Source organism: Lithobates pipiens, unplaced genomic scaffold (assembly GCF_037356315.1).
Source record: "Lithobates pipiens isolate NorthernLeopardFrog02 unplaced genomic scaffold, aLitPip1_a1.2 Scaffold_22, whole genome shotgun sequence".
Classification (NCBI taxonomy): Eukaryota; Metazoa; Chordata; class Amphibia; order Anura; family Ranidae; genus Lithobates; species Lithobates pipiens.
In genome coordinates, this window is record NW_027507784.1 from 65,943,986 (window position 1) to 65,970,258 (window position 26,273).

General features: G+C 42.2%; 1 protein-coding gene across 1 annotated transcript in view; it reads left to right on the forward strand.

The window, feature by feature from the left end:
- The window catches only part of RND3 (Rho family GTPase 3), a 34,703-nt gene extending 13,294 nt beyond the window's left edge, over positions 1–21,409 (forward strand). Inside the window, exons 3-5 of the mRNA XM_077447726.1 lie at positions 14,122–14,231; positions 15,385–15,519; positions 17,977–21,409. Coding sequence (XP_077303852.1) covers positions 14,122–14,231; positions 15,385–15,519; positions 17,977–18,228 — 497 coding nt within the window. The 3' untranslated portion in view covers positions 18,229–21,409. The remainder of the gene's footprint in view (positions 1–14,121; positions 14,232–15,384; positions 15,520–17,976) is intronic.
- The last annotated feature ends 4,864 nt before the right edge of the window (positions 21,410–26,273 follow it).

Genomic DNA, 26,273 nt, shown 5'->3' on the forward strand with positions numbered 1-26,273 from the left:
AGTGGCACCCAGAGAGCCCTAAAGAAGCAAAGGTAGGGAATGGGGGTCATCGCATTGAAATCCTCCTGAGCTTTAGGAACTTTCAGCCTGCATGTATTGTCATGTATAAAATGTTCTGCTGCACCCACTCCTCTACAGATATAAACTGGCTTACTTCTCATGAGAGGTCTCTTACCTTCTCCTGAGCCTGCTTCATTATGACTTCCACTGGGCACTACATTAGTTGGCTGCTATACACAATACTATTTGCCTAGCTTACATTCCCCAGAAGGCACTCCCTTTACTTTCCATACTATAGATTGCTTGGTTTGCACCCCTGGTTGCCAGGAATGGACAAACTTTACTTCATCCTGTAAAGTTGTACTAAAATCTTCCTAATTACATAGATTAACCTGGATATGAGGTTGTGTAGCTGATACTGAGCAGCTCTTGTCTAGGAGCGTTTTTAAACATCCCACTGACTTGAACTTATGTAGGAACTCTGAAGCAATCACATGCCATTCCTGGGTGTCTCTAGCACAGTCTTAGGACTGCCTCCACAAAATGACCTTTAACACCCAGCATCCGGCACCATTTTTCTCCTGATTGCAGTAAGCTTTTGTGCAGTCAGTCCAGGACCAATGCCCTACTAAAATGAGGATTGGAGCTGAACTATGAGCACCCCTTAAAGGTGTAGGTTAGGAGGGTCCTGTTCAAGGAATAGATTAAGGATCGGGATGTTTAGAATTGGGTTAACTTTTACAACCCTTTCACACCACACCGCTGATAGCATGGGCGGTAAAACGCAGCTATTTTTAGCAGCGTTTTACTGCCGATTTGTGCCACATTTCGGCCACTAGCGGGGCACTTTTACCCCCGCTAGCGGCCGCAAAAGGGTTAAAACCGCCGGCAATATGCCACAATAGCTGCGTTTTGCCGGCGGGGTTACAGCACTGCCCCATTGATTTCAATGGGGAGCAGCGGTGGAGGAGCGGTAAATACACCGCTCCTTCTCCGCTCCAAAGGCGGCTGGCAGGACTTTTTTTCTGATGTCCTGCCAGCGCACCGCTGTAGTGTGAAAGCCCTCTGGGCTTTCACACTACAAACAATGGTGCATTTTCTTTAGGGCGTTTTGCAGGCACTATTTCTAACGCTATAGCGCCTGCAAAGGGGTCTTAAGGATCCATATATAAAATTAGGGTTTTGTGCTAAGTCCAAGGGTAGCTTCAGATTTAGTTTTTAAGGATTTCGGTTTTGGTGTTGGGTTAAACGAGAAGATTAAGGATAGGCAGTGACATTTTGTTTTTTGACAATTTAGAGTGCTGTGGTCAAATGTCTAATGCTAGGTTTATGGCACCTAAAAACGACATTAACCTATTTAATGGATATCCCCTTTTTTTAATCAAAGAAGGAAAAAAAAGCTTTATTGGAAGAATATATACTGCACAACCAGAGAAATCCACTTACAGTTAAAGCAAGGCATTGCCACATCAAATCTTTGCGTTCAAGTCCCATTTTTAGAAAAGATGGTACAAACCTATATTGAAGATTGCACAGAGCATGCTTATCCCCCTCACCCAGTATTAACACACAAGTCTATCCATGGTAATTCCATCGCGGAAGACCTGGAACATCCACCCAATTGGGCAGCACCTTTTCAAATTTGCCTAAACACTCTCTATGCAAGTAGATGTAGTGCTCCAGCCTCAGAGTATCCCTGAAAATAAATCAATTCCTTAAAGTGGAAGTAAACTCCCCTATCATTTTCAGCCAAGGAAGCTGCCATCTTTGCCTCTGTTTAATCTTCAACTGCTATGGTGCTGCACATGTGATTCATTATGACACCAGCCATTGGATGGTTTGATAGTTTGGCTGAGAGCACAGCCAATGTGCAGTTAGCATTCCCGGCATGCCTTTTTTTTAACTGTTTAAACCGATGGGTTTACTTCCACTTTAAGTCAGGATGGATCTTCAGACTTCCAATGCAGTAAATGGCATGCCTGAATGAGGGCTCCCTATAGCCTCTTTATTTTAAAGCAGAAAACCCCACTCACTAGAGTGTTGGGCTGTCTCAGTTCAGTGCCCTCTGCAATCGGCTGCTTGGGTAATGGTGTCTCATACCTCCAAAGCTACCGCCACCCATGGAGAAGCATTGGGCTGGACACGCTTGGCCTTCTTCAGAAGACTGTAATGTGCAGTGATTATGTGTGAAGAGCAGCAACTCACAGCAAGTAATCCAATTTCATCTCTCAGAACTTGAGCCTTGAAAGATGAATTCTGAGGAGCTTCAATGTGTTAACTCTGCAGATGGCTTCATACCTCATTAAATGAGCAATGCGAATCGCTTTCTGGTCAGAGTTGACATTTGAAGTTTGTCTTCTGCCTGGATCTGTACTTTGGTTCCCTTGCCCCTGCTACAGATGTGCATACAAGTGTATGAGGACCAAGGGATTTTATGGTTTGCTACAGCTGACTAAATCCAAAAGCAGCTTGTGGTTTGAATTGGTTCATCAAAGTGTGTGGTGTGTGTGTGTCGTATATTAAGTAAAAAGGGTGCGTCTCTGTGTCAACCAGTTAAGAATTGGAATTGCCAATCTGATTCATACTTTCACTGCAGGTCTGGGGTCAGGGCTGAGAAGTAGCAACAGTTCCTTGCTACAACACCTAAAATATAAGGTCCTATGTGGATCTCATATTTACCTTAATTTTAACATAATTGTAACGGGGGGGTTCTAATAGAATTGCACAGAGCGGCCCCCTTCCTGGCTCCTTCTGTCCAGTGCCCCTATGGGGTGTCTCTTCCAAAGGGGGAACTTGTGCTCACTACTAAACCCTGCTCCTTCATCACTGCTTTTGACAGCAGCAGGTGCCAATAGCCTCTCGTGCCCCAGTGAAACCCAGAAGTGAGGGGAGAGAAGAGCTACAGACGTGCACAGCACTGGATTAGTTGAAGGGCTCAGGTAAGTTAAAGGGGGGGGGGGGGGTGCATTAAGGTGTAAAGCTGAGGCTTTAGAACCCCTTTATATCTATTAAATGGGAAGCGGCACTGCTTGATGAGAAATTACTGTATGCATGATGGGAGAGGTGGCCGTAGGTGGAGCTCTATTGTCTGAAAGGGCTGACAACACAGCTTGCAACCAATTTCAGTGCAGCAGTGACATTGGCCAAAGGTTAACTCACTAGATTTCTAACAGGATCACCATACTTGCAGCTTATATTGAAGAATATTTTAGAGAAATGTAGATATAGATATACCCCGTGGCGTAAAGTATGATCAACCACTTGACTATGTGCAGAAAGTACGCAACCTTGTAATCAATGACATTAGTTGCTACGGCACTTTGCTGCACCAAGGATTGCGTGAACAGGGTGGATTTGACTTCAATCATGATTTAAATCACTAATGTAAATGCTTGCTTTAAATTTTTAAAGGGCAACTCATCTGACCTGCTGTTGACTCACCAACGGCCCCATTCACTTTAATGGGACAGCTGGTGAGGGACATGGCAGTGAGGGGATGCTGCTAACAGGCTCTGCCATGATGGATCAGAAATGACAGGTGTTCTTTAAATGTAAGGACTTGGTCTTGCTGGTAGTTAAAATCTTTAATATTTGCAAATAAAATGGTTTCCTATTTAGAATAAGCTGTCAGGTTAGTAAAACAGCAATAAACGGATTCAATCATACAGTTTGTAGTGTACATAATTTGCAAAACAATGGGATAAATATTCCTGAACTTTGGTTTATCTCGTGGTTACTGTGAAATTGTGTGAATGCATCAATGTAGTGCATGTTATCTCAGCTTACAGAGCTTGGATTTATTGAGTTTACCAAAAGTGTAAATATTGCAGCATATACAGCCTCATACTACATAACCAAGCTCCATTTCATGCTGAATAAACTAAATTATTTATGAATCTTAAATAGAAAACTTTTTTTACACCAAGCGTTTTTTTTTTTTTTTTTTTTTTTGTGTTGAGAAATTGATTTTAAATCCAAAACTTTTTAAAATGGCTTTATATCCACCCTGCTTGCATATAACCAGGTCATATTGCATACTGTTGTGCTCACATAAAGGCCACTGCTGTAACGGGTGGATATACTTTGTCATTGTATACATACAACAATTTTTCCGAGTGCTATTTAAATCCAGCAAATCTCCCTGATTTAGGTTGTCCTCTCAAGTGGCAGGGCGGCTTATATTTTAAAAGCAATGTTGGCTAGGCTCTTATTAGCGTTCCCAACTTTGTGTGAACTGTTTGCAATTACTGTCGCCCTGACCCAACAAGACAAAATCCTTGTCAGACGGTGGATTCCAGACGCAAGCTCTTCCCGTCGTTTGAGAAACCGCTTTTTGAACCGTTTGCCTTCAAAGGCTCAGTAAACATTTGATTCTCTGTCCAATTTGTGTGCAGAGAATTAGTGCGGCTTTATACTTCACAATTTTTTTTTTTTTTTTTGTTAAAAAAACCTACGTTTATATGTAGAAGGATATTGCGTTTTTAATTAAAAAAAAATTGCTATCTTCAGCTCCTTTGTACTGGGATGGAAGCTTCTAGCAAAGCGTGGAAATGATTAAAAAGATCTGCCAAAATATGTTGGGCTCCCAGAATACCTGGCGGGCTTCCAAGAGTGGGGTTGTGCAAGCCTTCCCTGCTAGGACATGTAGGGGCCCTCTGTCTAGCGACCATAAAGAGGCTTGCATTGTTCAGCAGCTATGATGTATATTCTGCAGTTCTGTTTGTGACATTCCACAGAAACCATTTCCTGGTCCCTGTGTAAACTGTGGTGGTTGTGTGGTCCTGGCCAGTGTTATGAAATCTCTTGGAAGGAAGATTGAGCTACACCACATGCAGTTCATTCCTAATGGTGTTGAGAAACATCAGTTGCATGACCCAGGGAGCAACTGCTGAGTGGGCAACTGACCCAGGCCCATGAGGTCAGAGGGCCCACATAAGAATGTTCCTCTTATGTTTACGAGTTGCTGTAATCAACGCACCTTTTTTCTCCCATCATCCTTTCAGCTATTTAGTGTCTCTAGACCAGGGCTGTCATCCTAGAACTGGACTAAAGAACCTTTCAATCTTGTCCTTTCCATGACATTGGTATGTAGTCTACCCAGAGGACTTGGAACAATACTAGGGGTTTGCTCACACCTTTTTTTCTGTTGCACTGTGTTCATCTGCACATGTATGGTGTGACCAGGGCACATGGAAACAATGGTTCTCCCTGTTCCTGGTCATACTACATGCAGTGGAGCACAAACTTTGATTAGATGAGATGTAAACAAATCTAAAGCTGGACATGTATGGATCCATAATTGGCCTGTCCAGCAGGGATCAGCCAAATTTCAATCCTTGTATGGGCAGGGTGACTTGTAGAGAAGTCAATCTAGCAATAAACTTCTGTACAACTGCCCTGCAGGATCTTTGCAGCACTTACCGGTGTATTCTGATGGCAGGGTTGTCTGTCAGACTATAAAGGCACAGTTGGGGGGGAGGGGATGGGTTCCCTCATTTGCAGTCACCTGCTGGCTGAAAATCCTTACGATGGTGGTCTTTCCAGGTCCGTTTTTAAAACTAGAAGTTGGCATGTGCTGGTGGGGCACATGGTGATGCCGCCATATGGGTGCACTTAGTAAAATATCCTTCCAGCCTTTAGCATGTGAAAAGAAACCCACACAAGAACCTGGAGAACATGCAAACTGCATAAAGATACTATCCTGACCAGGACTTACACTGAGGTCTCCAGTGCTACAAGGCAGAAGTGCAAACCACAAAGTCACTGCGACCATGTCTGTCCCTCCCCTTTAGATTTTAAGCTCTCACAATTGGGACCGTCTAATGCTCTGGTATTGTAACTTTCTGTCTCCCTTAACTTTGCAAAGTCTTGTGCAAACTGTTGGCGCTTTATAAATTCTGTAGATTCATCTTCAGGGGACCCTTTGACTGCTTTTTGTGGTAAAAAATCAAATGTTCAGTGTGAACATATTGGCGTTCCTCCTCAGAGCTTTCACCCTGAAGAGGTTGGGCCACCTATATCTATAAGTCTGTGTGTGTGTGCTTGTCAGACTGGTTAAAGATCCCCCCCCCACCCCATTATCTGAAGATGGTAGAGGTAGTGCCGAAGTGTCAAACTCCTCCTCAATTTCATTGTGGCCCACATCAACCATAAATTTTTGCCTTCAAAGGGCCAGTTGTATCTGCGGTGTGCTATGTGCAGAGTTCAGGAGTGTTACACCATGTACAGAGTGCAAGATCTATGGGAGTGCAACCCCCCCCCCCCAGGAGGTCTGTTAGCTCTAGGGTCTGCTAAGAGCAAAGCTGCCCCTTTTAAAACAAGTCTGGGTTTATAAGTGGCATAGGGGAGCAGAGGGTGAGAATCGGCGGTGGCAGAATCTGGTTCTGGCTAAAAAAAAACTGGGTGTGAGGGCCACATAACAAGCCTGGTGGGTGGCATTTGGCATGTGGGCCTTGTGTTTCTTGAAATATGTGAGTGTGAACAAATATTGGACAAAACCTTCCTTCCATTTCCAGAGGTTGGTCTTTCTGTCTGCAAAGGATCCTTAGTATGAGTAATTTTTTTTTTTAGACAAACCTTGAAAAACTTCTTCTGTTTCTTCTGACCAATAGGTGTGTGGATGGTGTTATGTCTATACCAACTCAAACTATTTTGAAGTATCATTTGGTTACAAAAAACTCAACACATCCAATTAAGCAACTCATAATTGCTTAATAGAGTTTTGCTGCAACTAAAATGTTTTTGTTTCATCCGGGAATGTTTAGCGCCTTCATTCCCCCCCCCAGACAATTCATTGATCATAGGCTCTATCTGCATTCACATCAAAGCCTGATGTTGCTACATGACAGCGATGCTAACCAAAGCTGGGGATCATTACCAGAAAATTCCACTTCCCTCTGACCATGGCTGCATTCCAAGAGCCTCGTCTATGGAACCAATCAGTGTGTCCCATGAAACATGTGTGTTGCATTTATACAGGCACTAAGCTTGGAAGCTGATTTTATGTGGTCTGTTGGTACCCATAGCAGCCAATTGGCAGTTATATCACATGATTTGTTGAATTAATGTGAAATTTGCATCGCTTTAAGGACACATTCCTTCTGAAAGTTTTACATTAACACATTCTGTTAAAATGGTTCTTGTTGTTGTGACTGCTGGGCAAGATATGAGCGGAGTAGTAGTCACTTGGGCCATAAAGGAGTGGTGTTTGGGTTTTTAGTTTTTTTTCTGTAAGCCTTTTGTTGCAGTCTGTCCCCTCCAGAGAGATTACCCACCATTTCCTGTCCTGATTGGAAGTAGAGGGAAATATTCAATGGTGGTGAATGCTGCTACAAAAACTTGATACAGGTTCTATGCCTTCTGCACTCTGTAAAGTGTTCTGGCTCCAGTTGTTTTTAAATGTCAGAATTTAGTTTTTTTTGCTGCTTTGTTTAAAAAATTTCTATAGCTTAAATGGGTAATTCAAGTTAAATATAAAATGATGCATGGTTTTTAACCCCCTTAACTGTGTAACATAATGGGCCTTCTACAACAGTATAAAACCCATCTCCCTGCTGTCTTAGACGGCACCTGACCTTTCATTTTATAATGGCTCTCGGAGCATCATTTTATAAGTCACACTGCAGTGCAGAGTTTCACCAGCAGGTGGTGGTGGTAGGAGAAATCTGGTGGTCCTAGGCCTGGTGTGAGCTTAATCTGTTCCTGATGTGGGAAGAAGCCATGTGTGAAGCTCATTTTTGTTCCATGTAGTATGTCCTGTTTTTGATACATTTTGGTAATCTGTGTTTGGAGAAGAGATTCCTCCACAATGGGCTGTTTTCTCAAAATGAATTCCATTGACTGCCCTTTGGCTGAACTCGGATATGGTGTTTACTAGTGGGCTGTTTGCGATTCCTTGTGGTTTATTATAAAAGGCCTGTGTCTATAGCGATATGTTTACTTTCCTGCTTGTGTCCGTTCAGCTCGGTTGTCTATCTGATTGGCTGTTGCAGTTGGCTCCAGGAAGAAGCAGGGGGGGTGGGGGGGGGGCGGGTGTTCGGTGTATAGTTATAGTAAATCAGCTTCTTAATTTAGAGCAGAGCTTTGGTCATGATTGAGACAGTCTTTTAACTAGATGTCTTATTAATTTAATGGCATGTTCAAAGGAAAATCTAAACATGCATTTTTAATGAATTGGGAAGCAGGCTTACATGCAGACCAACTATTGACTCGTGCATTGTGTGGTGCCATTTTTAATGTTTAACATGCTTTATTGTACTCATTTAAAGACATTCAATCCTATTCAATAACATGTCATAAGGTTCAAAGTGCAGAATCGGAATCCATCTTGGGCTGGTCGACTTCATGTGAATTTTGATGGGGTACTCTGGGTGGGATGAATGGGTTCAGGGGTGTTGCTTGCCATTTGTGACCCAACATCACTTTAAAGACAGCTGCATGACACCGTGTGTGACCTTCTAACTGGCATTCATCCTACTAGCCGCCAACATTTTTCCCATTGACCTCAATGACTTGGTTTTAAGCAGGGGTTCCAAGGAGACCTGACCCTATTTTAAGGGTTCCTCTAGGGCAGGTGTCGCCAACACTTCTAACCAAAGTGCCAGACTACTGTCCTTCAAACTTAAGTGGGCCTGGAACAGAAATTGTCTTGGTGTCGGTGGAAGGAAAAAAGGTCCTGGGGCTTTTTTCCCAGCTGTGTACACTCTTGGACTATTTCAGTGCCAAGCAATGAAATTGCATATCCCAGAATTCAATGTGATGGATGGGAGAGGCAGAGGATCCATGTCAACAATGGCATAGTGTAAGAGCATAGCCTGCACTCACCTGAGGGACGAGAGGGTGCGTTCTGGTAGTCTAAGGCCCAGACATGTGACTTCAGGAGCTCATACAAATGCTATGAACATACAAGCTTTCCTTGCCTATAACACATATATATTATGGGTTTTATAGAGCAGATCGGTGAGAATTCCTAAAACTCAAGATTTCTAGCCAGGAGATCTTTGGCGTATCCGAGACTAGCATTTTCTGGTTGGTAGCTTCGAATTTGGCTGGAAAAGTGTTTTTTGAATCATCATAGTAAAGTATTTGAAAATGTTTAATCCCGTTCTACCTGTTTAACTTCAATATTTGTAAACTATGAAGAAAACTTAACCATTGTTGCTGGAATCCTGCCAGCACTTTATACAACTGCGTGTTCTGGAATATTATCCACACGTATCCGTCCTACTTTTTTTTTTTTTTTTTTGTCTGGTTTTAAGTTATCTATGATCAACAAATTGAAGACTGACTTGATATTTTCCGTACACCCAACCTTTTTGGTGAATCTTCATACATCTGTGTCTTGGCAACAGCCATCAATAGACACGAGCATGGTCCAACTTCACTACGTTCACGCTCCTCCACTTACAGTGCATGTAACACAATTATATTTATTCTTTTTTTTTTTTTTTTTTGATGAACCCAATCACTAAAATCCTACAATCTTAAAGTGATTAAAGGTTTAACTAAAATTACTTGCCACCTCTGTAGTTTGGCACAAAGCAGCCTGGATCCTCTTCTTCTTGGGTCCCTCTCTGCTGCTCCTAGCTCCTCCCTCATTTGAGTGCCCCTCAGCCAGCAGCTTGCTACAGGGGTCACCCAAGACAGATCTGAATCCATGGAGCCCTGCCCCTCTCCTGATTGGCTGAATGATGGCTGCGGGAGACAATGGTGCCGCTGCTCTGTCTCAGCCAATTGGGAGTGTCTTAGATGGCTGAGGGGATTGTGGACATTGTTGTAGAGGCACTTAGGTAATTGGGGGGGGGGGGGTCTGCTACAGCGAATGCATCAAGATGGTCTTCTGCCTTTACAACTCTGATATGAATCCAATTTTTAAAAGTGTTTTTCTTATAATATTTAAACTGGGGGAGGAAGACAGTGGTTAACAATACATAGTGCTTTAGCAAACCGTCATCCATTTAGAGATTGGATAACCTTTTTAAAGTAAATGTAAACCAAAAATCTGTTACCACTGCATACACAATTACATTTTATATTTTTTCCCTTTTTTAAGTGCATTGTTTTCTGTTAACCATTGCAACTCTCCACTGCAGAAAATAGAACAGAAAAATGTCTGACATTACAATACAGTTCTAACAAAGGAGTAAACCGCATAATGCACTGGAATTGGCACATTGGCATGGCTTAACCAGCGGTCGGGTGTTTTTAGTTCAGCTTCTGGTGTGAATGAGCCCCAGCTGGAGTTCAGCAGTTTAAAGACTTTTTACCTAAATCTGGTTAAATTGGAAAATGCTTCTAATTTTGAAGGAATAAAGTGAAGGGTGTTTTTTGGCTTCAGGGATCCTTTGTGCTGTTTTTTTTTATTAGCTTTGTCTGTTGCATTTTCATTAAATTGCACACTTTGCACATCTTTCAATCAGCAACCCAGCCTCCCTTCCCAAAGCCGAGTGTTCGAGATCATTGGACAGCATGATTGATGTGTTAAATCTTCAGTTGCCTTTGGGCCCTAATGGCTATGATGTGTAGATGGGATTGCCCTGGGTCCTAGCACCTGTCACTGGCTGTGAGTGCCATTACAGATCGAGGACAGGGAAAGTCTGAATGAGTTTAACCAGCCCACCCAGGGGAACCAGTTCTATACAGATCAGATGTTGATTTGGAGCATAACAAGCTCACAATTAACACTGAATTCTATCATGCACACCTTGCATTTCATTACATCAGCCAGATGACTAATGGTACAACTGGGAACGTTCCTACAGGATGTCGGTATGACAGTGAAATGACAATGCGATAAACACAATTATGCAAATGCTGCACATAAATGAAACTCTGTGCTATGTGCTTGTCAACTGGCCAAATAAGATGGCCACACATTAAAGTATTATAATTTAAAAAAAAAAAAAGCTCTAACTCGATAGGGTTTGCATATGAACTGTAGGAAGATCAGAATATTTTAGCATAGTGTGGTCACTACTCCATCAGTTATAGAGATTAGTGATGGGCATCAGACAGACATACACCCAGTGATTCTCTTCAGTTGAGCCCTTCATCTAGTACTTATTGGCTGGCTTTGGCTGAGTGTCAGGAGCAGGGCCCACTGGGCCTTATGACTAGGTGGACCCAGGGGAGCCTGGCCCTTGTCAAGAGCCTCGTGCACCTCCCCAGGCTGTCGGAAGGTTCAAGAGGGGACCCTATGACACACCCTAAGTACTGTGGCTTGGTGGCTATTGATTCTGCCTTGCAATATTGGGGCCATTAGATCCAACAAGCTTGCATGGATTTTCCTCATGCTCACTGGTTTCCTTTCACACTCCAAAGACCTGCTGCTGGGGGTATTTTGGCTCCTATCAAAGGCCTTGGTACATCAAGTGGAGACTTTTAGATTGTAAGCTCCTTGGGGGCTTGAGGCATTTGTATACATGTGTCTAGCCATGTACAGACATTGACTTCTATAGATGACTATATGCAGCACCTGTAGGTTCCCTGGTGGGGAAATATGCAAAAAATTAGTGCTTTTATGGCCATGTACACAATCCCTTCCTAGGTCAGTGGTCTCAACTGCGACCTGAGGGCCAGATGTGGTGCTTGGTTTGCCTTTGTCCAGCCCTTGAGGCACTAGTCCTATTGAGACCAACGGTGAGGCACCATTCTCTCCCACTGACCCAATGATAGAGCACTTGCTTCCACAGACGCCAAAAATAGACATGCCTCACCATTGTGGGGTGGTTGTTTATCCCTCCACTGACCCCAATGATGGAGCACTGTTCCTGCCACTAATACCTATAATGGGGCACTATTCCTCCTACTGACCAAATTTTATTAAAATATTTTTTTTTTTTTGACTGCCAAGCCTGAGATGGACTCCCATTGATGGGGTTTTCTACTTACTGGCCAATCTGCCCACCCTTTGAAATGTAGCAAACTGACCCTTTAGGGAGTTTGCAGACGCTTGATATCTGTAACCACAAAGCAGGTTTGCTGGATGAATTGTTAAAGAATGTAGTTTTCTAAAGAGAACCGGTTTTCACTAGATACTTTCAAATCCCATCATTAGTGGTGCCTAACACAGACCTGCCTGAGTGTATTTCACATAAAACAAGCAGCAGCCATAAATGCAGGTATAAGAGCCTGTAGACCGCTCCGTAATTAGCATGACACACATACCATCTTATGCCATAGCTGAGTGCAGGGAGCAGCCATACAAGCTGTACATATATGGTTCGGCTGGGATGAATCTGCTGTGACTTCAGCAGGCAGGTATGCGAGCGAAGAGTCCCTGCCTATTGGGTGAGGCTTGTGAAAAATGGCACATGGCGTTCATTGTTTCTGTTCAGCTCAATCCAGTTCCAGATGACGTTTTCCTTCTGGGCTTGTTGCGCAATAGAAAGTGTCTTGCAGTTGGAGGCTTGCATTGCTGATTGAAGTTGGCGCTGGGCTTATCTTGATTTACTAGTAAATGGCGTGTAGGGTGTTTTTTTTTTTTTTTTTTTTTTTTTTTTTCCAGGGTTGAGTCTTCTGCACAGCTGATGCAGCAGTAATTGTGAACAGCCTCAAAGGGTGTCGCAATCTATGGGACACCCATGCTTTTCTATTGTGTACTGTGGCAGAACTTTATTTTTTACACAAACAAATCTCACACATATGGATGCTTTGGGGTGCGACACTCGGCATTAGAAAAAATAAGCTGCAAAGCCACTACAAACGCCAGGAAAAAGCAGCTGTGAAAACTTGCTTTTAGTAGCTTTTGTATTGGTGTTAAAGCACATTTAGTAGCATTTCTCTGCCTTTATTCAAAACCGGTGGTTCCCTATGAGCCCATTGATTTGAACAGAAGTTACATCATGATCTGACGTGCACTGGGGATATTGACGGGAACCCCACAATGAAGAAACTGGCAGGGGTCCCCCCAAGATCCATCACCTGGTATATATTTTGGGAAACCCACAAATCCAGTCCCTTATATGAGCATGCTGGTCAGGAAAGGAGTGGTTGGGGCAGAAGCGGTGTTCACACCCTTACAATCCAATTCTGCAGATTGTGTTGCATTTTGCAAACTGATTGTGGGGTGTCATTAAAGTCAACATACTCGTCAGTTTGCATGAACAGGTTTTGATTTTGATGCAGTGCTGATTTGCAGCGAATTCACACCAAATATAGGCCCTAAGGGATCTTTAAATGGTGAACTTCTTAAGGGCAGGGACTAATGTGAAGCGTTGCAAAATGACAGCACAAAATAAATAAAGTGTAAAAAAAAAAGACCTACAGTACACTGGGAGTTGGTGTGAGGTGCACATTCAATTCACTGCCTAGGATCACCCACCTTTATAGAATGTTTGATACATCATAGTGTGTATTGCATGCTTTAACATTTGGACTGATTATTATAAATTAGACTGTTTGTTTTTTGGTAGCACAATATAAATACCTGTAATAAAAGTGAACTGTTGCATGTTCCCCCTTCCCTGTAAGGAGATGCATACTTCTAATTTTGCAGCCCAGAATCTGTGTAGCATATGCCAGGCCTGGAACACTGTGTAAAGTTTAGAATAACATTTGTAGGTCCAAAAAAAAAATCTGGAACATTTTCCTTGTTTAAAGTAATTTGAAACAGAAGGGAGAAGTATGTGTGGAATGTTCCAGGATGAGATCACCAGGATCTTCTCTAAACTCTCCTGCAGCGATCATGTTACATGTCTGCCCATAAAACGCACGTCTCCAGGATGGCCCGTTTACTCCAGGTTTGAAGTGAATGTGTAAACGTTGGACACCAATCCTCTGCAGAGTTTCACAACTAGATCTCAATCCCAGCTTGAACTCTTGCGGTAACGCCACCCTCTAGGCTACAGCTTTTTCATTGAGTAATTGGGCAGCCAGATAATATGAACTGATTTTAATCTTGCCAAAAAAACACACTTTGATGCACGCACTGGTTTCTGTATATTTGGTGCCCTTATTTCACTTTAAAGTGTGTGAACCGTTCCCTACTCTAGCCAAAATTCAAAGGGAATGACCTCTTAATATACTTTAAGAATAGCTTAGTGACCATGATGAGAAACAAGGCAACTAACACTGTGTAGATGTACTAGAGTGGTAATAAATAAATATATTCTGTCTTTTCAGGTTCTCCTTATTATGACAACGTCCGCCCTCTCTCATACCCGGACTCTGATGCCGTCTTAATATGTTTTGACATTAGCCGTCCTGAAACGCTGGATTGCGTACTTAAAAAGGTAACTGCCTCTCTTTTACATCAGAGCTGTCAATTCATCCCCTTAGTTTGCAAGTCAAAAGCGTACGTTGCTCGGATTTCATCTCATTTTGTGTTCTAAACTCGGCTGAAATTAAAATAACATGAGACGAAAGTATCGGTATAAACTAAATCAGTCTAAACAGATCAAGGCTGATCTAATTAAGCCCAACTCCTGGTTCAAAGGGTTTTTTTTTGTTTTTTTTTTTTTTACATCTAGTTTTCTCAACATAATTATTTTATTTTGAAGAATTACTTTTTGCTGCAATAATTTCTGCTCTCCAGCGCTGCCCCCAACAGAGTCCACGTGTGGCCAATAGCTGCCCCGTCACGTCCAGATTCATTGACGCCCAACCTGAATGTTGGCACACAGGCAGTTATGGCTCTGCTCTTAAAGGTGTAGCAATCAACCTAGATTGGCATGGAATTAAAGGATTGTGAAGCAGGAGATCACTTGAGAGCAACTTGGAAGGAATTTGGCAAGTTTACTGGCTCTAAATTTTCTTAACCGTTCTAGATTTGAGAGGGCTGCAAGTGTTTAAAATGTGGTTTCAACAAGTTTGTCTGTGCCCACCCTGCTTTAGTATAAAGTTGGTAAAAAGCCATGCTCTGTCCATGCCCACATCCAGTACTTGCCACCTAATGGCTTACTGAGGACAAGTGGAAACATCCCTGTGGTTTAGAACCTGTTAACAGCCATGCATTTAAAAAAATATTGTCCCATAAGATTGTGTTTTGTACAGGTTAGTTGCCTCCTTTTTACTTAAACCTCCAAAATCCCTTAGACCTTGCTGTGCCCTACGGTCTTTGATGTGATGTCAGACCCTGAACTATCACACCAGTGGCGCTGTATAGTATTCCCCCCTTTTTTTTTTTTTTTTTTTTTTTTTTTTTTTTTATTTATTTTTTTCTCTCCTCCCCTGGCTGTTGCATAAGATTGTGGGGTGGTAAAGGAAGAGGTAGGGAAGCTGGGCCAGCAAATGGCCCTCTTCTCTTGACAGTCTTGTGTCAGAAGGGGGGGCTGTGCTAGAGAATTGACTCTTCCTGCAATAGTCAGATTCCCCCCCCCATGTTTTGTGGTATCTCTTATCTGTATTGGATAAATTGTACTGATATCCTATAACATTCTTTTGCAGTGGAAAGGTGAAATTCAGGAGTTCTGCCCCAATACAAAAATGCTGCTGGTTGGCTGCAAGTCTGACTTGCGAACGGACCTCACAACCCTAGTGGAACTGTCGAACCACAGGCAGACGCCGGTGTCTTATGATCAGGTATGTGCCAGAACTATAACACCACCTCGTCTCCACAGCTGGTGACATGTTTGTGGTCAGTTGCGTTAGTACTGCTTCCTGTACATCCTGCATAGTCTGTAGATCAGATAAACCTCCTTTAGCAAACATTCTAACCAACAGTGACTTATACATTTATATTAGTGAAGGCCTAAAAGTCTTTCAGCACCAGGCCCTGGTCTTATTATGGCCAGAGACCTTTTTTATTTTGCTATTGATCATCTGGTCCTGTTGGTAGAGGGACCTGTCCTGAATACAGATTCCCATGGTTTGTGCTGCTAATGTAGAAATGAAGGAACTCTGGTTGCTGCTAAAGGCAGGTTGAACTAATTGAAGGGGGGGGAATCAAGGTGAATGGGAACTCTGCCCACCATATGCAGGACCGTATAAGTAGTCTGTTTCTTGCCATTAGAAGTGCTGGCTGTCTAGATGGCACAATGACGTGACCAAAAAAATATGGGTGAAATAAGTGTCTCCTTAGTACAGCAATGAGGTTAACCGTGCAGGCCCTAGTGAAAGCACCCAATCTGGTAGTTCTGATGCTGTCAACCAGGATATACCCCCCCCCCCCCATGCTAGCTTGCACAAAGATATGCCAAAGGCTACACATGGTGCTCATTTGCTCTGCTTCAAGTTGTTATAAATTCAAGATATCACAATTACTGCTTTTATCTCTGGGTACCTTGCGATTGCGCTCCTGTGTTCCCAGCAGATAGCTAATTATAGTCCATGCAATGTGAAGTAATTACAGGTCTGCATGCGCTGGTTAGGATTTGTCACAATGTGAATCTAAATCCTCCTAGATTTTTGCTTAAGTCAAGATTACCATCACAGGCTTTTGCAGTTTTTCAGATGTTTTACCCTCTGCAATTATTTAGTTGTGTTCAAATACCGGCCACGAGCAAGTCAAGTGACTCAGGAGCTGCTTCTCAGTTCATGTTATGTAACTTGTGTTATATCATTACCTTGAGTAACTTCGTTGGGGCGATACTTATTTTGCTGTTTGCATACAGTAGAACTTCAAGCAAATATTTTAAAACAGAATTAATTTTGGTCCACTTATATGGTGGTTAAAAATGGCTTAATCACTGATGTGGGTAAAGTTACAAGAATTTGACAGTTCAGTTGCATTTGGGGGGGGGAGCTCATATTGCTGCTTTTCTTCTGAACGTGCTGGTTACATGGCTGATAAACTGACCTGTCTTCAGTACTTTTGTCCTTGGAGAATTATGGCTAACCCTTTCTTTTGGTCATACTTCTCCTGTGGGTCAGAGTGCAGTTCTGCGGTCCTGTGACCAGTTTTCAGCTGATGTCAAAGCAGCCCAGGCTCTGAAAAGAGCTCTACCGTATGGTCAGTATACACCCAGAAGCCTGGACTGACTGCTGCCTCAGCAAGCCACTGAGGGCATGAGCCAGCCATCTGCCCCTCCACAGCCCAGCACTCCAGTGGGCACAGGAGGGGCAGAGAGTTAATGACTGAAGACCAAGAGCTGAGCGATCAGCAATCTTTGCTTGCTCCATTGCTTGGTCTTGGAGGCAGCAGCTGTAGCTGAGCTCAGCAGTGCAACCATCTTTATTTCATATTCCTAAAGTTTTCTTTTTAACCTGGAAAAAGTACATTTGCATTAAGTTGCACTCTATTGGTCTGGCATAAAAACTAACTATTGTTACAAGGGTCATCAGGACCAGCTGGCGAGTAGCATTTTTAAAAGGGAAAAATTGCCAGTGGTAGCCTTCATCTTTTAGTAGTAGATGGTCACATTCAACTGGACTCGTTCAGTAATGTTTTGTAGCCAGTTCTTCAGAAGTGATAAAGGAAAAATTGAAAAATACAAACATGTCTGTTACCTGCTCTACACAATGGAACCAAACCTCCTCGGGTCCCTGCTGGTACTCCTAGCTCCTCCTCCTTTGTCCAGTGCCCCATGGGAAGCAGTTTCCCACGGGGGCACATGTACATGGTGGTTACCAAGCCCCACTGCTGAGCCCCCCCAAATTTACTGCCCCAGTGCCCTAGCAAAGTCAAGACAAGGAAGTGAGGGGAGAAGAGCTGCAGACATGAGCAGCCCTTGATCAAATGAGGTATAAATGAGTAAAAAGCAGGGTGGGGGGAGGGTGAGAGGGGGCCAATACTAATGCCTAAGATTATTAATTTTTGTCTAGTATTTAGAACAACTTTAAAAAAACTGGCTTTGATAAGCTGCAAAACATCTTTAGCTTTATAGAACAAATTCAGTTAATCATAACTACTTATCCCATAACTGGATAAACGAGAACCTTCACAAACATTGGTAGTAATGTTCTTATGACTGACTGGTTTCCTTAAGCTTTAAATGGAATTTTTTTTAGAAAATGTTTGCTAATTTTAGAAAACTCATTGCCGCATGCCCTGTTTTTCCATCAGTGCTTCTAATTGGGCTTTTTTTATTTTTTTTCTAGGGTGCCAATATGGCCAAGCAAATCGGAGCAGCCACTTACATCGAATGCTCAGCCTTACAGTCGGAGAACAGTGTGAGGGACATTTTCCATGTAGCCACGCTGGCATGCGTCAACAAGTCTAACAAAAATCTCAAACGGAATAAAACCCAGAGAACCACAAAGAGAATTTCCCACATGCCCAGCAGACCAGAGCTGACTGCAGTGGCCACAGACTTAAGAAAGGACAAAGCTAAAAGCTGCAGCATAATGTGAGGCATCTTAGCTGAGGTTTCTATGAAGATTTAGTGAAGGATCCATGAAGGGAGCTCTGAGGAATTTGATTTTGGGTAAAGCCAAGTTGAAAAGGATTTTCTTTACAATTGGTACTCGAGGATGCAGCATGTTAGAGCGCAAAGCTGGGTTATTTCCACAGATGCTGTTTGGAAGGAAGCCACGCCAAACCAACCCCCCAAAAGTGATTGGAATGTATAGATGGATGGGGGGGGGGGAATATCATCTCTTGAAAATGATCGCTCAACCTTGAATTTCACCTATTTCTCTTTGCATTCTTGGCCAAAATAAGAGTACCATGCTTACTCAATGCTGACTCTAGTGATGCTGTTTGCACTCTGGAATGTGATCCTTTGACTCTTCTAAACGTGACTATGGTGGTCCATTGGGATCTTCTAAAGACATTTTTGGGAAGTTCTCTTGGTTTTCCCATTTGTATAACGTTCTTGCACAGCTGCGTAGGCTAGATAGTACATGGTACTTTTTTTTTTTTTTAATGACCTAGCTTTTTAATGTGATAGTTTATTTTAAGATATGTTTAGCTGTTCTTTAAACTGGGAATGAACCAGCTATTGAAACGTAATGGGCAGACAGGTCACTTTATGACACTTAAAACTAAGAAGGTGCTACACATTCATCCATGTCGGTCATGTCCCTCCCGGGTCTCTGGAAAAGGAGTAGGCATTTAAAGTCCAACTCCAACCAAAACTTTGGAGTGGTCAAGAGTTACAACTGGCTTTAACCATTCCCACACTTGTCCCCAACGTCAAGTCAGAAAAAAATGTATATGGGCTGGAGTCTGGTTTCAATTGCATTTGATCTCCCTGACTTGGAGTGCATTATTAAAATGGTTAATTCAAACGTCTCTTGCTTAAACATCCTCATCTAACACAATTGTATAAAAACCTTAATTTCTTGTCGGCCATGTGTGACCATTCTGCTTATAAAGGGTTGAGGACCTATCATTTCTAGGAGGCAAGGGGTGGGCAGCCACTGTGCTGTTGTGTGTTCTTTACTTTTTTTTTTTCCTCTGCATGTTTATGAAGGTTTTAGTGTGTTTAAAGGTCTATTGGGTTAGCTTGTGCATACTGTACAACTGACACTTGTATTACAACCTGTCCTCTGTTCGGCTATGTGGTCATGCAAATAGGATTTGGATGGAGTCTACATTTACATCTTAAATAACCACCAAAATGATGAGGCTTCCTTATTAACAGCTTAAATAATAATTCACAAATGTGTATTCAAAAATATTCATGTTTGTATAGAAATTTAAATTTGCCAGTTGCGCCATTTAGGCTGGGAAAAGTTGTGTGGTTTTTTAGTTGACAGAACTGCATGCTACAAATATCATTCCACACTTTATTTGCATATCTTTGGATAATGGCCTATACTTGTTGCATAGTTCTATATTCAAGTGACCCGTTGGCTTTGAAATTTTTTAGGAGCTGCCCTTGCCGACCCCACCAAATGTGAATGATGGGTTGTTGCCCTGCTTTAGGCTTTGTTCACACCTATGCAGTTTGCTTTTGAGCTGCTTTTTGCACACTTTTTTTTTTTTTTTTTTTTTTTATGGGACACGCTTGTCCTGGAGTCCAGCAATGTCTGCTTTCATCAGCTGTTGGGCACTGCCGCCACTATTGCCAGTAAGCGAACCTGGCATTACAGCTCAACACCGGGTCCCTACTGGCCCAATGGTGGCCGAGGGTGCAGAGCCACTGATGTCATTTGCTGTGACAACGGGGGGGGGGGGGGGCGCGCAAATGAGTGGACATTCCACTTTTGGGTAGAACTCCACTTAAAAAAAAAAACAAATCACTGCAAAAAAGCACAACATGCTTTTTCTGCCACTTCTCTATTGAACCAAAAACGCACCTCTTTGCTTTCAAGTCCCTGACCCTTTCCAAAAATGCAGTAGCTGAAAAAAAGCGGATGTGAACATGTCCCATAGAAAACTATGTTAAATGAACTGTAGTGCGTTTCTGCAAAAAAACTTAAACGTATAAGTGTGAGCCGATCCTCCTTGCATAGAATGCCACTGACCTGGAACTAGAAATGGGAATCTGATCTATTAAAGCTTACACCAACACAGTGATTTGGCAAACCATAAAGATGTGCTTGAGTTTGCCTCTTTAAAACAAAGGTGACAATGTCAGCTGTCATAGTTCTGAAGGGTCAAGTTTTGAGCTGATCTAATGGACACAAACTTTACATGGAATAAAGACACTAGAACCTTCATATTTCAATTCTGAACGGTTCCTTTTTAAGGCCTGGTACACCTATGCATTTTTATTTTTTGTGCTTTAAGTTTTTTTGCAGAAACCCACTACAGCCCATTTGACAGACATGGTTTGCTATGGGTCCTGTTCACGTCTGCATTTTATGAAAAGGGCCAGGGACGTGTATTAAAAAACACAATGCACCTGGAATATGCAAACTGCATAGGTGTGGACCAGGCCTTAATCCTTGCATACACCCACTTTTTATTTTTTATTTTTCATGATGTACGCTAGACCCTTCATAATGCAAAACCCTCCTTTGCGTCAAGTTTACTACAAAGCCAAAGTGTTTTTAATGGCCCTCTTATTTTCCTATGCAGAATGTAGTTGAAAATATGGTGGCATGAATATTTGTGAGCAGTAGATGGGAGGCCTGGTCATATAAACAGGAACAAATTCAGCTAGTACATATCTTGCTGACTCTTGCTTGTTGAATGCAAGCATTCTTTCCATTAATGGCTTCGTTATTTGAAGCGCGATTCTGTGTTATGACAGTTAATCCTGTGTTTCATGTGTAGACAAGCACTGTGTCATATCTGTAGAAGAGAATTAGGCGGTCTCAGGCATTCCAGTTGTCTTTCCAACTCGGACAGGACGGGGTGTCGAAGGAAAGCTGTAGCCCATTCCTGTCCTCTGCCATCATATCCGATTAACCACGACAGTACTCTCTCCATAACGCAGCTATGTGCTTTGGGCAGTATTACAACAACCTAGCTAGCAAGTGCTTACTTTATATTTAAATATTGTAACAAGGCAATTAAATTATACGTGTCTGACAGCTGGGCAACATAACTTTTCAATGTCTGTCACCTTGTATGTTTGATTTGTAAATGTTTCTGCAATATTTATTTTTCTTTTTAATAATAAAGGCTTCATTAAGTTTATTTTGTCTCCTGTGTTTAAATGGTTTACATGAGTTATTTGCCAACAGCTATGGTGGATATAAAGTCTAAACTCCCCTGTTAAGATGTCGGGTTTCTGTGGTGTCAAGAGACAAAGATCAATCATTTCAGACATGTTTTCACCTTTTTTTTTTTTTTTTTTTTTTTTTTTAATGTGACCTATAAATTGTTCAGTTGAACAAACAACTTTGGGGGGGGGGAGTAAAAATAAAAATCTAAAATGTGTTTGCATAAGAGTGCACACCCTTTTCTATAACGGGGGATGTAGCGGTGTTCAGAATTAAGCAATTGCATTCAAATTCATGTTAAATCAGAGTCAGTACACACCTAACTTCATTTAGGCTGCTTTCACACTGGGGCGGGAGCAGCGTCGGCGGTAAAGCGCCGCTATTTTTAGCGGCGGTGTGCGGGCGCTAGCGGGGTGGTTTTAACCCCCGCTAGCGGCCGAAAAGGGGTTAAACCCGCCCGCAAAGCGCCGCTGCAGCGGCGCTTTGCCGGCGGTATTGCCGCGGTGTCCCATTGATTTCAATGGGTAGGAGCGGTATAGGAGCGGTGAATACACCGCTCCTTCACCGCTGCAAAGATGCGGCTAGCAGGACTTTTCACCGTCCTGCCAGCGCATCGCTCCAGTGTGAAAGCCCTCCGGCTTTCACACTGGAGTTAAAGGGGCCGGTTTTTTTTTAGGCGTTACACAGGCGCTATTTTTAGCGCTGTAACGCCTGAATACCGCCCCAGTGTGAAAGCAGCCTAAAAGTCTCTGGTTGGTCCCAAATAAAGTTCCGTTATTCTAGTAGGTCTTGACATTTTCTTAGTCGCATCCTACAGCAAAAGCCAATGGTCCACAGAGCTGCCAAAGCATCAGAGGGATCTCCTTATAAGAAATGCTTTTGTACCCTTCTCCTGATCTTTTAACCTTCAATACAGGGCATTTTACCCCCTTCATGCCCAGGCCAATTTTCAGCTTTCAGCGCTGTCACACTTTGAATTACAATTGTGCAGTCCTGCAACATTGAACCCCAATTTGATTTTGTTTTGGGTTTTTTCTCCCCACAAATAGAGCTTTCTTTTGGTATTTGATCCCCCTCTGCTTTTTTTTTTTTTTTTTTTTTTTTTTTTGTTCATAGCGCAAAAAAGTGACAATTTTGAAAAAACAATTTTACTCTTTGCTGTTTTTTTTTTCCCCTCAGTTTAGGGTTTTTTACCATAAAAAAAACAAAAATCCCAATAAGCATATATTTGCGAAAAAGTTATAGCGTCTACAAAATGGGGCGGGGGGGATACATTTGTAATATCTAATGGGCGCGAAGACCGCCGGGCACGAGGCGGAACAGGGGCATGTGTGTATAAACACGCCAATCCCTGGTCTGTGACGAGACAGATCGTGAGTTCCTAATGGCTATGAACCCACAATCTGTCACTTGCTCTAGGTCAGTCCCCTACAGTTAAACACAGGGAACACGGTTAACCCCTTGATCACCTCCTAGTGTTATACCCTTCCCTGCCAGTGACATTTTTGCAGTAATCTGCATTCTTTTTAGTACTGATCGCTGTATAATTGCCAGTGGTTTCCAATAAAATACGTCCGTGTTTGCCATGTCGCAGTCCCAGGGTTAAAATCCACTGCCATTACTAGTAAAAATAAATATGCTATAAATCTCTCCCCTATTTTGTAGACTCTATTACTTTTGCGCAAATCAATCAATATGCATTCAGAGATTTTTTTTAATACTTAATGTGATTGTAGCCGTATTAGTGCAACTGACAGAGAAAATTGAGTACTGTCCGTGATGCTTTTTTTATTTGCACTAACATACATTTTTTCAGGACAAGCTTTTGGGGTATGTCCCCCTTCAAGGTCCAAGCAGTACTGATTAACACATTTTTAAGCAGAATGTAAACAAAACAAACACCTGAGGGGAAAAAAACAAATAACATACAAATCAACGGCAATAAAGATAACAGAAGAGTTAGTGAGATGAGACAGAGGGAGAGCTATGGAGGGGGGGGGGGGTGCTATTCACAGAGGGGGGTTGTAAAACTTTAGTATAATGGGTAAGGAAACCTATATCTAAATTCAGGCTATTATTTTTTGTCAAAGTTGTCATTCTTGGTTCAAAGGTTTTCCTTTCCTGGATAGTTCTGAAATTCCCTTTAAGAACTAAAACATTGAGGTCTTCTATAGTGTGGTCCGGTTGTGAGAAGTGATGTCCCACAGGTGTGCATAAACTGTCTTCTTTATGTTCCTTGATGGTATGTCTGTGTAAATTCATCCTCGTCTGCAACTTCTGTCCTGTTTCACCAACATAAGATCCTTTGCTGCACCTTTTGCATTAGATGAGGTACACAACATTGCTGGAGGTACAGTTGTAAGATCCCATGATATTGAAGGTCCCGTGTGTGAGTGGCACTTTTGGATTGATCTGGTTGCATAGTTTGCAGCACTTTTTATTGCAGGGTTTGCTTCCGTTATTTGTGACTTCATAATCGGAGTGAAGTTTCCTGCTGATTAGTTTGTGTCTGAGGTTGGGTTGTTGTCTGAAAGCCAATAATGGGGGTTGTTGGAATATTCCTTTCAGAGTGTCATCCTCTGTTATAATGGGTTGTAAATCTTTGATTATCTTTTTGATCCCTTCTAGTGCTGGGTTGTATGTGGTGATTGGAGGTACTCGGTTATTTGTTTTTTTTTCTGTGTATTGGAGGAGATTTTCTCTTTGGGTTTTCAAGGCTGTTTATGCTGTTGATGGTTTTCTTTGTAACCTTTCTTGTAGAAGGAGTCTGCCAGTGTTCTGAGATGTTTATTTCTGTCTCTGAACAAATTCGGTGGTATCTGATGGCCTGGCTGTGTATTATGGCCCGTTTAGTGTGTTGCGGGTGCAAACGAACTGTGAAGATAGCTGCACCGATCAGTCGGTTTTCTGTATATCGACGTGTGGCGCTTGTGATCCCTGATGTATACTGTAGTGTCTAGGAAGTTGACGTGTTTGAATAATCCATTTTTAGTTTAATAGATGGGTGAAAAGTGGTGATCAATGAGAATTGGTTTAGATTTTCTTCACCTTCAGTCCATATCATGAAGATATCATCAATATAGCGATATCTGTATGGCTTTTGTTGTATGCTGTTCAGAAACTTGTCCTCCAGGTCAGCCATAAATAAGTTTGCATATTGGGGTGCCATTTTGCTTCCCATAGCAGTACCCATACACTGGAGATAGATGTCATTATTGAAAGTGAAGTAGTTGTGTGTAAGAATGAATTCGATGAGCTGTCACATCCTCAGCAGTGTATTTTTGGTTTGAGGGTAAGAATCTGTGACATGCCGTCAACCCATCCTTGTGAGGGATGTTACTGTACAGAGATTCTACATCCATAGTGACTAGAAGTGTATTTGGTGGTAATTGTATATTAAGCTTGTTCAGAAAATCAATTTTTTTAATCAAATATGTAGAATACATAGGCCTAAAGTGAGAATTTTTTTTTTATTATAGAAAAGGTCAAAATATATTCAAAATTTCCGTGCTTTTTGTTTATAGCGCAAAAAATAAAAAGCAGAGATTATCAAATGCCCCCAAAAGAGCTCCATTTTGTTTGAGTGCAACATCGCACGAATGCGCAATTGTCCATTAACCACTTCCCGACCGGCGCACGCCAGCAGAATGGCACGGGCAGGCATACTGGCGTACAGGTACGTCCAGTTTTAAATGCCGCCCTGCCATCGCGGGCACGCTCGTGTCGGTCGGGACCCCTATGAGTCCGGTCATGGGTCCCACGTACTCTATACCGCGATTGTCTCACAGGGCGGCTGAACGAGGAGATGCCGCTGTAAGCAGCATCTCCCCGTTCTGCCTAGCAACAAGTGACGCTGATGTCTGCTCCATGTGATTGGAGCAGAGATCAGTGTTCACTAACAGAGCCCAGCCCCCCACAGTTAGTAACATGCCCCTAGGAACACTTAACCCCTACACTGCCACTCACTGGTTAACCCCTTCACTGCCACAACACTGTCACTACACAGGAATCTCTGCATTTGTATAGCAGTGATTGCTATATAAATGACTGGTCCCAAAGATTTGTCAAATGTCCGATGTGTCCGCCATAATATCTCAGTCACAAACGCTGATCACCGCCATTACTAGTAAAAAAAGCAATAAAAATGCCATAAAACTATCCCCTATTTTGTAAACGCTATAACTTTTGCACAAACAATCGCTTATTGCGATTTTTTTTTTTTTTTTTTTTTATTCATTTTTTTTTTTTTTTTTCCATGTAGAATACCTATCGGCCTAAACTGAGGGAAAAAGTTTTATATATTTTTGGGGGATATTTATTATAACAAAGTAAAAAAAGCATTTTTTTCAAAATTGTCGCTCTATTTTTGTTTATAGCGCAAAAAATAAACACGGGTGAGTAAATACCACCAAAAGAAAGCTTTGTGGGGAAAAAGACGTCAATTTTGTTTGGGAGCCACGTCGCATGACCGTGCAATTGTCAGTTAAAGCGACGCAGTTCCGAATCGTAAAAAGTGGTTTGGTCTTAAGCCAGCAAAATGATCCGGTCTGGAAGTGGTTAAAGCAACAGTCCCGAATCCCAAAATATAACCTGGTCATTCAGCAGCCAAATCTTCCGTGGCTGAAGTGGTTAAACAAAAATTGTATGATCTGATAATTTTAATGCTTGTCTATTTTGATATCGGATGAGCTGTCTGCTATTGAAAGCTGTGATCTAACGATCAGATTATACGATCGATTCGAAAGTGGTCTTCATACAATTTTTGGATCATATGTACGAGCCATAAGGTAGGTCTGCAGTTACTTTGATTATCCGCTCAGGTGTGCTGTCCTGGAAGA